At 39.4% G+C, this 11,836-nt stretch overlaps 1 protein-coding gene across 1 annotated transcript; it reads left to right on the top strand.

Moving 5' to 3' along the window:
- The first annotated feature begins 475 nt into the window (after positions 1-475).
- Positions 476-10,914, top strand: dhx34 (DEAH (Asp-Glu-Ala-His) box polypeptide 34). The gene is made up of 16 exons (XM_026193190.2): positions 476-1,453; positions 2,660-2,971; positions 3,363-3,617; positions 3,699-3,801; positions 4,071-4,288; positions 4,392-4,566; positions 4,847-5,040; positions 5,155-5,256; positions 5,350-5,610; positions 5,854-6,021; positions 6,157-6,262; positions 7,556-7,662; positions 8,260-8,529; positions 8,748-8,939; positions 10,166-10,310; positions 10,455-10,914. Exons 1-16 carry the CDS (start codon positions 776-778, stop codon positions 10,589-10,591), a joined length of 3,423 nt encoding a protein of 1,140 aa, XP_026048975.2. The 5' UTR covers positions 476-775; the 3' UTR covers positions 10,592-10,914.
- The last annotated feature ends 922 nt before the right edge of the window (positions 10,915-11,836 follow it).

Below are 11,836 nucleotides of genomic sequence, written 5' to 3'. Positions count from 1 at the left end.
AGAAAGAAGCTCCTAATTCAAAGACTGAATTATTAAGCCGCATTGACAAGAGGTGGAGTAAAGGTGAAGCTTTCAAACATAAGAACACCACATTTTGTAGCATAAGGGTGCCAGAATGATACTAGAAGTTTGTTGATGGGTACCAAAATGATCTGGTTGAGGTGCAACTTGCAAAGGAACATGTTTACAACTAATAGTGGGGGTGTAAGTATATATTTGACCCTTTGTGGATTTGCGGAAATCTCAAATAATTGTCCACCCAATTCTTGTCCCCCCTTTTTTTTTCTTTTTTTTTTTTTTTTAGTAATTAAAGATATACTTTACGATCATTCTACCATGGACAAAGGCAAATTCAAATTAATCATGTGAGGAGCAGGTTTAGGGCGTGACATCTCTTCAAATCACCATTTCTTTTTTAAACGCTGGCTTTCGCCGGAAGATCGGAAGATTTTAAAGGATGGAACGGAAGTTGTCCACCCGTATTATTGTCCCCTATTTAGACTTTCCAGTTTTCCCACCGGCTTTTATTTTTTAATATACAGTTGTCTGTATTTAGCATTTTAAAGCAGTATTAAAGATTCGTGTCATTCAGGCAAATGTAAACCTTTAGGGTTTGAAATGCGCTCTCTAGTTTATCTAGTATAGATGTAACATAAGGCTGCTACGAGCCTGGAAAGGCGAATACATGTGGAAGTTGTGTATTATATGGGGGGTTAACCCGCCTCCTGCTTAATTCTGGTGGAGGTAAGTAACGCTGTTTTTTGCTAGTAACGCTATGGCTTCAGAGAAGAGGAGTTGGGACTGGGGCAGCTCGCAATGCCGAGCCCAGCTGGACGAAATCTTTTTCCGGGAGCATGACTACATCCAGGTTGGCAGCTCTGAACATAAAGAGTTCTGGGCTTTCTTTGAGCGCTTCCAGAGGTTTAAAACGAAGAGAGACATGTCAGGCGCGGAAATCAGAAAGGAGGACAAAGACAAAGGGAGGGACAGGGGCAAGGTGGATCTTGGCCTTCCCAAAGAGTACGATGCTCGCTACCGGATTAACGTATCTGTGTGCACCAGGGACATCGAGGAGCGCATGGGAAAATCAGAGCATAGAAGCAGACAGAGGTCCTCCGGACCAGGGGCTCAACAGGTCTCCGACTGCCGCCTAGCGCTCCTGCATTTCCTGGATTTTAGCCAGAAACAGAGTTTTGGAAAAATTGCCAAACTTCGCCGGGAGCAGAAGAACCTGCCCATCTTCCAGTACCGGGATCGGATAGTGGAGCTGGTGCGACTTCACTCAGTGGTTGTAGTGGCAGGGGACACGGGCTGTGGAAAATCAACCCAAGTCCCTCAGTACCTTCTCTCTGCTGGCTTCAATAACATCGCCTGCACCCAGCCTCGGCGCATTGCCTGTATATCCCTCGCAAAGAGAGTCAGCTTTGAGAGCCTCAATCAGTATGGATCAAAGGTTTGTCAGGACAGATTGTTACATTTGTTGAATTCAATCCCAACCTTTCATCCAAAACAGTTAAAAGTACAAAGTAAAATGACTTTATGGAAACTTTAGGAAACTCTAAAAACTTACTTTATAATTCGGGTCCATCTGTTGACCGAAAAAATATCAGCTGGAATTTTGCTCATCGGTTAACTAAAAGGAGGGAAAAAAGGAAATAGAAAAAGAATATAATCAATATTTGAGCAGAATAAATACAATTTTAACATATGGTGGAGTAAATAGTTATTTGATCCCTTGCTGAGTTTGTAAGTTTGCCTACGTCCAAAGAAATGAATGGTCTCTCATTTTTATACTACCGCTAGTTTTATTTTAATGGAGATACACATAATATTAACCAAAAATCTTAAAAACAGACTAAAAAAAACCCTCCACCATTTTAGATAAAAGTTATAAATTGATTTGCATGCCACTGAGTGAAATAAGTGTTTGATCCCCAAGTAAAACATGACTTAGTACCCTGACCCTTGTGGGCACGCATGATGGTAAGACATTGTAGTTGGTCACCAGGTTTGCACACATCTCAGGGGGGATTTTGGCCCTCTTGTCTTTACATAAATCTCTAAATTCTTTAAGTTTCTTGGTTGCTGCTTGGCATCTCAAAACTGATTCCCTGACATCCTTTGATAGAGGTTGAAATGAAAGAAACTGATTCTGTGGACAGGTATGCTTTATATACATAACTCAGAAAGCAGAAGTATCTGTAATTGATTTATTGATTGTAAATTGTTTGTTACGTGGATACACAGCCAATCTGTGGAAGCCAGAATTCTGCCGGCTTTGTAGGGAATCAAATCGTTATTTCACTCGGTAACATGCAAATGAATTTAAAATTTTTATGGACTGTTTTTTGTTCCTGATTATTGGTTGATATTCTGTCTTGCTCTATTAAAATGAAACTACCATAAAAGTTAGAGGCTGTTTGCTTCTTTATAAGTGAGCAAACTGACTAATTCAGATGAGGATCAAATACTTATTCACCCAACTGTATTATTTTCCGTCTAGATGAGGATAACTACAGCAAGTAGAATAAAATCCATATTTAATTTAGTGAAATATATTATAGAAATTTGCTTAAAACACTGACTTCATTATAACTGCATTAAATATATGATATTTTTCAGTTTCTTGGAGCTCACAAATGTTATTGGTCTTTTTCAGGTGGGGTACCAGATCCGCTTTGAGACAAGTCGAACCGCAGCAACCAAGCTGCTGTTCCTTACAGAGGGGCTGCTGCTTCGACAGATCCAGCAGGACAGTACGCTGGCTCGGTACCAGGTTGTGATTGTTGACGAGGTCCATGAGAGACACCTCCATTGTGACTTTCTTCTCGGGGTCCTGCGTTCTCTGCTGGCTGACCGCCCAGACCTACGTCTCATCCTCATGTCAGCCACCATCAACATCAAACTGTTCTCTAACTATTTCAGCGGTGCTCCTGTACTGCAGGTCCCAGGCAGGCTGTTTCCTATTCAGGTAACCAGAGGCAAACCCTAAACACAGGTGTAAATATGCATTTTACTCAAGATGATGTGATTTTTAAAACTTTGCCTCTTGCATCTAGTAGGCAAAAAACATGCACTGGAAAGATACTGGCCCAAAACATTTTCATTCTTTATATATATATTTTTAATTTAGGATAAAATGCAAACAACGAGTCAAATGATTGAAGTTTTAAGAAAGCCACTTTTTAAAAAATGATTGTACTTGCTGTATTTGTTTTAAGTGCACAATGCAAATTTTGGTAGTCTAGATGTTGGTTTCTATTTACAAATTTAAATGGTAAAATTTTGTATCAAAGTAGCAGACATGTCTGAGAGTTGTTTTTGTTTAATGTCCTGTTTTTCCCCTCTGGCATGGTACTTAGGTTATTTACCAGCCCATTCCTCCTGAGGAGCAGTCCTCAAAGTCTGAGAAACTGGATCCTAGACCGTATCTGCGCATCCTGCAGGGCATCGATCAGCGTTACCCCCCAGAGGAGCGTGGTGACCTGCTGCTCTTTCTTAGCGGTGTGGCAGAGATCTCCACCATCCAGGAGGCCTGTCAGATTTATGCCACACACACACGTCGCTGGATAATCTTAACACTGCACAGCACCCTCTCAATTGCTCAGCAGGATAAGGTACAGTCAGCTTTTAAGCTGTTATTTAGAGTTACGATTTTCTAATTCTAATTGTGCCTCTGTTACTGTGTTACTCTTCAGGTGTTTGATATTGCTCCTCCTGGGGTGAGAAAGTGCATCATCTCTACCAATATTGCAGAGACATCAGTCACAATAGATGGAGTGCGCTTTGTTGTTGATTCAGGTATGGAACGAGTGGTACATTTATTCTCACCCCCTAGAGTTTGATGGTCCATCCTTGAAATTTAAATTTTGCAGCAAAGCTTTGTTTTAAATGACAAAACGTAATTAAATGAGGACGTACAGTAAAAGGCTTCAGAGAAGTTGAATGTGCAAAGCTACATTTTCTTGTTTAGCTTTTTAAAATAGAGAATGCTATAGTGTTAACGACAGCAAAATAATGCACTACTTAAAAGTAGAACGGCAACTATAAAAATTGTTGTTGCTTTATAGGAAAGGTGAAAGAAATGAGTTTTGACCCTAAAGCCAAGATGCAACGCCTACAAGAGTTCTGGATCAGCCGAGCCAGCTCTGAGCAGAGAAAAGGTCGAGCTGGTCGTACGGGTCCGGGCGTTTGCTACCGGCTCTACTCAGAGTCTGACTACAATGCTTTCGCACCTTATCCTGTGCCTGAAATCCACAGAGTTGCTCTGGACTCCCTCATTCTTCAGGTAATAAGATTCTGTGAATAGCAGGTTAGTAGAATAGTAATAGATTTTTTTTAAACTCTTCTGCATAAGTTTTAACTTCATCTATTCATTTCTGTTCTTGCAGATGAAGAGCATGTCTCTTGGAGATCCACTCTCCTTTGTTTTTATTGATCCACCCCCGGCTGCAAGTATCCAGAATGCTGTTTTTTATCTAAAGGAACAGGGGGCGCTAGACAGTCGTGGTGAACTGACGTCTATTGGTAGTTTGCTGGCACAGCTTCCCGTTGATGTGGTCATAGGTAAGATTTCATACAGCAGAACCATGTTGGAGTTTGTTTGTTTGTTTGTTTTTGTTTTTTCCTAAGTCACTATTAGGATGCTTGCAAGAGAGTGAAATAAAGTGGAAGAAATAACAAGAACGTTTTTAAAACGTTAAAATACGTAATATACATAATTTAAGGCTTTTCTTTCATTAAAAAGTAATTATACAAAGTTTCACATGGATTGACAGTGACACAGTGGTGGTCTTGTGATCATCCATCAGCTGGATTCAGGTTAAGCATGTTTGTGTCTGTTTAGGGAAGATGCTGGTGCTGGGCTGTTTGTTTAACTTGGTGGAGCCCGTGCTGACGGTGGCAGCAGCCCTCAGCGTTCAGTCACCTTTCCTGCGTAGTTCACAGCACAATCCAGATTGTGCCACTGCCCGGCAGCCCCTGCATAGCAACCAAGGAGACCCCTTTACCCTCCTCAACACTTTCAATGCCTGGGTGGAGGTCAGTAAAACAAGCATCATGTTGTGTTGGATGTTTAATATTATGAGAATCAACACTGGAGCAGTTAGGTCATAAAATGGTCTTCACTGGACGCAAAACTGATTTCGAAAACAGGTAAAAGGGGAGAGAGGTGGTGGATCAAGAAAATGGTGCAGAAGGAGAGGCTTGGAGGAGCAGCGGCTGTATGAGATGGTGAACCTACGCAGACAGTTCAAGGCAGGCTCCTCACAAAGCATTTCATACATTCATAAAACATTTTCAGGCTTTTTAGCGATTGACAACGAGTATTGAAATCCCTCTCATTATTAGGACTTGCTGAGGAGCCACAGCCTGCTGGAATCAGAAGATAGCACTCCCTCTGGTGGTGACCGTGTGCAACGCAGGGAGAGGCTAACTGAGAGAAGAAAGCTGCATCAGCTGAAGAGAGATCATGAACAGCAGGAGGGAAGCAAACGTAAAGTCCTGAGGCTGGAGGAGGGTCAGGAAGGAGACTCTTCAGGATCAGACACAGAGGAAACAGGAAGGTCTAAGAGGAACAAGGAGGGGTCTGGACAGAACTTGGACATACAGGTATCTTAGAAGATGTAACAGAAAAAAATATCACTATAAACTTGTTCTTAATTTTATCACATCCCATCCCAAGTTTTGTTTTGCCTAGTTTTTATTAAAAATATGATCTATTCCTGTTTTTCAAACTAGTAAGTTCAACTTTCAAATAAAGCAGCAAGTATAGCAGGCTCTGGTGAAAAGCTGAAGTCAGTTTTGTTATTATTAATATTTTTTTTTCCCATGGTGCTGTTTGGTTTGCAATAGGAGGTGAAGTTCAAGTTACGGCATAATGTGTCAGAGCTGCAGGAGGCTGTCAGTCAGGACTTGTCCTCACACCAGCAGGCTTTGCTCAAGCTCCTGCTTTGCAGAGGCCTGTACCCTCAGCTGGCACTGCCCGATGAACACAACTCCACCCGCAAAGACTCTGACCAGGTCAGGCTTCCTTCTACACTGAATTTCCTTTTATAACGTATGAATATACAGTAATCTGATTATTTCTATGGTGACTGAAAAAAATTAAGTAAGGAGAAAAATGAAACTTCCATTTTGTGATCTTATGTTGTGTAGGTGTTTCACACAAGGAATAAGCAAGGAGTGGTGATTCACCCAACCAGTGTGTTTGCCAGTGACCCAGAAGTGTTACAGGTGCCTGAGGGTGACACTGGAGAAATGGGTACAACCTACCTTCACATTCTTATTTTTTATTTTATTTTTTGTACAGAAGATGTAAAATAAAAGCCGTTACACAGTTGATCTGATGATACCTCTTGTCCAAAGTTCCCAACAGTGTACAAACTTTCACCTTCCTTTCTCTGTTGAGACTGATGCTAACCTTTTTCTTATAAGAGCTTTCTTACTGGCTATCAGAAAATACTGAACAAATATTTATTTTTATTTCATTCTTCTAATATATCTAGTCTCAAACCTTAACAGAAAGGGGCACTTTTACATTGGATATTTATTCCATGCTCGTCTTACACCTTACACCAGTATTGCTGTAGTAGTGTACAACACCAAAAAAATGGGGGAATAAAACCCCTCCAGCAACAATTTCCTCGAGAAATTTCAAAAACTGCTTTGTGCAGGTGAAGAATCTCATCACGTTCTTTCATCGAAACTCTCTCCAAGACAGAGTTAATATACTTTTTCATTGTTATGTATTTAATTTTCCCCATGTTTTCAGCTACAGTATGAAATTCCCTCTTTTTCTAATTTTCCTTTATGCGTATTATGCCTTCTTCTTTCATTCTGTTAATCCACTGTATCATTTAGGAAAACATCTAAACCTTGGCATTGATTTATAAGCTTTTATAAAGATCCTCGGAACAACAGACTACGTCTTATCCAAAGAGTTACCACCTCTATGTGATGTCTAATTTGTAAAAATCTTAATCTGTCCCTCATAAAAAGAGTCACTGTATTTGTATTTGTTTGATTCTCTTTGACCATCAGTTCACGCTTAGATGCTTGGTTGATTCTGATATTTTGAATTTTTCTTTGACAAATTAGATTGGATTGTAAATAAAAGTATTTTTGATATTTGTACAAATTTGGCTTGTAATTAGATAATGCTTTTACATTGGTGGGTTAATCTGGTCAGAATTATATTTTAAGATATTTAAACACAGCATTTCACAGATTTTCCTAAACAATTTTACATTTCACAGCCTAAATTCTCAATCAGATACCAAGGAGGAGCATTTCTTTTTCAAGGTTACTTTAAAACTAGCAAAAACAACATCTTCACTAATCTGATTTATTATATGAAACCACATTTCCTGTCATATAAAGTCCAACTTTATATGACAAAGAGAAACCGTAACCTGCTCAAGGCAATAAAGGGTCAGCAGTGCTTTCATTTGTTTCCAGTTAAACAAAATCTCTCTTTTTCCGCCCTCTGATCACTGAGTTTACCTTTGATCTTCTATTGAATATCTCACATGTCATCTGTGTTTCCTGCCTGCAGGGCCTGATAGGAGAGACAGCACCAAACACCAGCTGTTAGCCTTCGTCACTCTGTTGGAGACCAACAAACCCTATTTGTCAAACTGTGTGCGGGTTCCAGCGCTACAAGTTAGTACCTGATGTGGGATATCCCTATTTCCTCCACAAACCACTACATTTAAACAAAAAAACATGTTGGATAATAATGCTCTGTATTATCTTAAAGACACCTGATATTGTGAATGTAAACAAAACGAATCCAGTTCGATGCTATTACCGATTCAGAGTAGGACAAATACTTAACATAGTAATATTTTCTTGAAATCCATTAATGCACTCGCTCCAGTGTTGCACCAAGTTGCATGCTTTAAATTAAACTAACCTGGATTACATGGAATTCTCTTTGTATTACGATGTGCTATTTGGGTACGCACCACACATGGGACAGTAAATTAAACTGGAGGGTGTATTCCTTTCTTCCAGTTTAGTTTATTTTTTTCACTTAGTAACATATTAAGTAGCAAGAACTGTGGCACAATGTTGTCAGTGTGCAGGTTTAATAAAGAGAGGAACATCAGAATATACGGATGAATAATGGCTGTGGGAAAGAAAACTTTTTGGGGGATTCTGTGTCAGGTTATGGTTTTATTTCATCGTCTCTTCCATTACTTCCAGTTTTTGCCAGTTCATATATGATGTATTAATCATTTCTAATTTGTTCACCAGGCGCTGCTGCTGGTAGCAAACTCAGTGGACACTAACGCTGACTGTGCGCGACTAGTGGTGGACGGCTGGCTGGAGTTGGAGCTGAAGGAGCCAGAGGAGGCTCTGAAGGTGCTGTCCACAGCGCTTACTCTCAGGGCTGAGTGGGAGCGCCTGCTGCAGGCCCAGCTGGGACAGAACTCAACAGGGGGAGCAGCAGTCGGGCAGGGGGTGTCCCGCAGAGTTGTGCAAAAGCTGAGTGAAAGCCTGGTCCGCTTTCTGCTCTACACTGAGGTACTGATGTGCCAGCTTGGTTGTTACTGTATAATGGCCATCACTTGATGATCCTAGAACACAGAGAAGCAGAACGATAAAGTTAGAAGAATCGCCCATTTGTTCCAGAAACAATTTAACACATCACTAAACAGCTGATAAAATGTAAACAATGTACATAAGACCAATACGTTAATAGTCAAAATGTTTTTTTGTGTATTTTTTACTTTCCCTGACAGGTCACTTATAGCCTTCGGCGACTCTCAGCTTTCCAGACCCAGAACCTGTACATTGGTCCTCAGTCTGAGTCTGTGTCGTCGAACACTAAAGCTGGAGATTTAAACCCGCTGTTTCCAGGAGCCGAGGCCAAGCCAGACCCCATTAAAGGAGGCCTACGTGTCACCAACTTTTTCACCTACAACTGTCTGGCTGTGAGTTTGTCTAAAAACAGCAGCAATTCAGAAATGCATTGAGTTAAAGTTTCAAAGAAATTATTGTTTCAGCTCTTAGGGCTGTATTTACATATTACATTCCCTATATAGCAATGGAAGTTGAAAGAAGGACAATTCTAGAGTTTTACATATCAGAACATAATTTAAAAAAATCATCTGGTCTCTAAAACATCCTAAAAACATCCCAAAATTAAGAAAATGAAACATATATATAAATATAATAAAAGTAATAATTACCCAAATTGCTTTCATGTGAATTAAGATGGAAAGTAGCAGCCAGTTGTTAATCAAATGCACTTGATTAATTGAACATCTGCAAGTGTGACCACCTGTGTTAAAGTAGGTTTGGATGTTTGCTGGTCTGGAGTCTTCCTGTGTATAACAAAGTATACTGGAGTCAGATGTGACGCCATCTATCTGACAGCTAAAGCTTGGCTAACTGATCATCTACAGCAGACTGGCTGAATAAGAAAAGAATCAAGGTGCTGGAATAGCCCTGCCAAAGTTCAGACCTCAGCCCACTTGAAATGCTGGCAGGACCTTAAGGGGCTATGCTTAAACCTCTCATGAGAAAGAATATAGTTAGGACCAGGTGATTTTTTTTTTTAATATGTCCTGATATTTGAAACCACAGAAATGAAAGACATTGGAAATTTCTTTTTCATGACTGTAAGTTTGTCTGGGGTTTTTAAAAAGTTATTTGAGAGTTCTTTATATATTGTTTCACTTATCAACCTCCAAAATCAAAAGCTATGCCAGAAATTTAATCTCTTCCAAAGTAATACAAGTGACAAAATGCATTTTTTTGAAATACTTTTACCTTGTACGTGGAATCCATAACTTTTTAGACAATGACCCTCAAAATTACTGTTATATACTAGACTGTCCCTCTAAATGTTATTCATATAGATGCAGAGTGTACGTAAGAACCAGGATTTTAACCTAACTGCATCAACAGAGACATCAGACAAAAAATAGTTAAAGACCTGCAGTTTGGCTGTATATGGATTATAAGGTGCCATTTCCTCAACCAAGTTATAATGAAAAAATACAATTAAAAATTAAAACAATAGATGGTCAGTTCTAGGTTTAATGTCTCGAGTATTTTGTTCATGCATGAAAACAGATCATTTTGGAATGAAACCGCGCAGCTTGTCTTATTAAATCTACGCATTATTTTAGTATTTCTAAATTATGATTCGCAGGATTCAAAAGACCTCTACAGTGAGTGCTTACGTACTTTCTGGAGCTGTCCCAACTGTGACCTGTACATGCCTCTAACTCCACTGGAAAGAATGCATCATGAAGTTTCCTGCAGGCCGGCTGGAGAACAGCAGCAGCCTGAGGAAGGTCAGGAATTTCTTTTGTACTCTGATTGGTTTAACACATTAAGCGTTAGGCCACATACTTTATTTTAGAAGAGCTAAAGAATTTGATACGAAGTGTGCGTGCGTTTGCCAACTGTGTGTGTTTTTATTTTGTATTTTATTTCAGAGCCAGAGGGTGGAAAAGCAAGCTCTTCATCAAGCCTTACCAGAGTTTATCACTGTGATGTGTGCAATCAAGAACTGACCCTCACCTCCACTGAGATCCTCAAACATAAAAGGCAGCACATGTATTCTGCAAAGTAATGGACCCCAGCATCCAAAGGATAACAGCTAATCACAGTTTTGGTGGTGGTTGTGGGGGGTGTTGTTTTGTTTTTATTTTAATGGAAAATTTGTGTCTTCTTCCTCCCTTTTTAATACTTGTGGATCTTTTTTTAAGGCAATGTTCCTGCCCTCTAGTGGTCACTTGTTATATTCTGTTGTAGCTTACTGTAAAGTCCTGTTCCTGTAGGAGAGATGCAGATTTAGAAAACTAGTCTCCTTAATTTTTTTTTTTTTTTTACAAAATATAATATAAATATTTGAGTAATAATCAAAGGCAAGAAATAAATGTGTGTTTAACAAAAGAATACATTTATAGGCTTTTTTCTTTAAAAAAAAAAAAAAAGATTCCTTCCACAGCTCTATGGAACAGTTATAAAGCAATTTGAACCAGTGTTTGGGAAACGGCACAGTGAGTTTTATACATGCACACATGAGAAAGAAGAAAACGCTTTTAAAATATAGAGTGAGGGTTTAATAATGATACAAACCCACGATATGTAACACCTCAAAGCAGCACATTGGCACAAAGTCAGAAGTAAGACAGCACAGAAGATAAAAACCTGTCTCAAAAAAATAAAGAATCAGAATAAATATCTCAATAAATAAATAAACAGGTAATATCTCATTAATTACTTTGAAACTAATAAATACGTACATTTGAAAATATGCACATTGGCAGAAATTAATAATCAAAAAAGGAAATAGTACTTAATACAGAGTTACTTAGAAATCATAAGTTATTGATTACTCAAATCAAAAGGCACATTTATTAAGATGTAAGAATGGGGCCTGCAATTGTGATCGCATGACTGTCAGTACTGTACTCTAACACCATTTCTGAACCAGAAGCAGCAAACTGTGTGCAATGGCTTTACTAGTTCTGCACCATCGAGTGAACACGTGTGTCTGTGTGTGAGGATCTATCAGATTTGTGGAGAGAGTGTGTGTGAGTGTGTGTGTGTGTGAGAGAGAAAGACAAAGGTTTTGAATCAGGGGATGGCAGTCTTGTGACTGGGTTTGGATTTCCTGCCATTGTGACAGGGCGTCTTTAAAAAAATTAAAAAATTAAGAGGACCAACAATGTTGGCAGGCTGGCCTAGTAGTAAAGACAATGTCCCATAACCAAGAGATCGAGGCTTGTGTTCATCAGCAGTTGCATGTCCTGACTCTGAACCCTACTGTCTCTTCACTCACTTTAAGTCACTTTGGATAAAAATTCTTGGC

This window comes from Astatotilapia calliptera, chromosome 14 (genome assembly GCF_964374335.1).
Source record: "Astatotilapia calliptera chromosome 14, fAstCal68.1, whole genome shotgun sequence".
NCBI lineage: Eukaryota > Metazoa > Chordata > Actinopteri > Cichliformes > Cichlidae > Astatotilapia > Astatotilapia calliptera.
The sequence above is the reverse complement of the archived record's forward strand: the minus strand, read 5'-3'. Positions and strand labels throughout refer to the sequence as shown.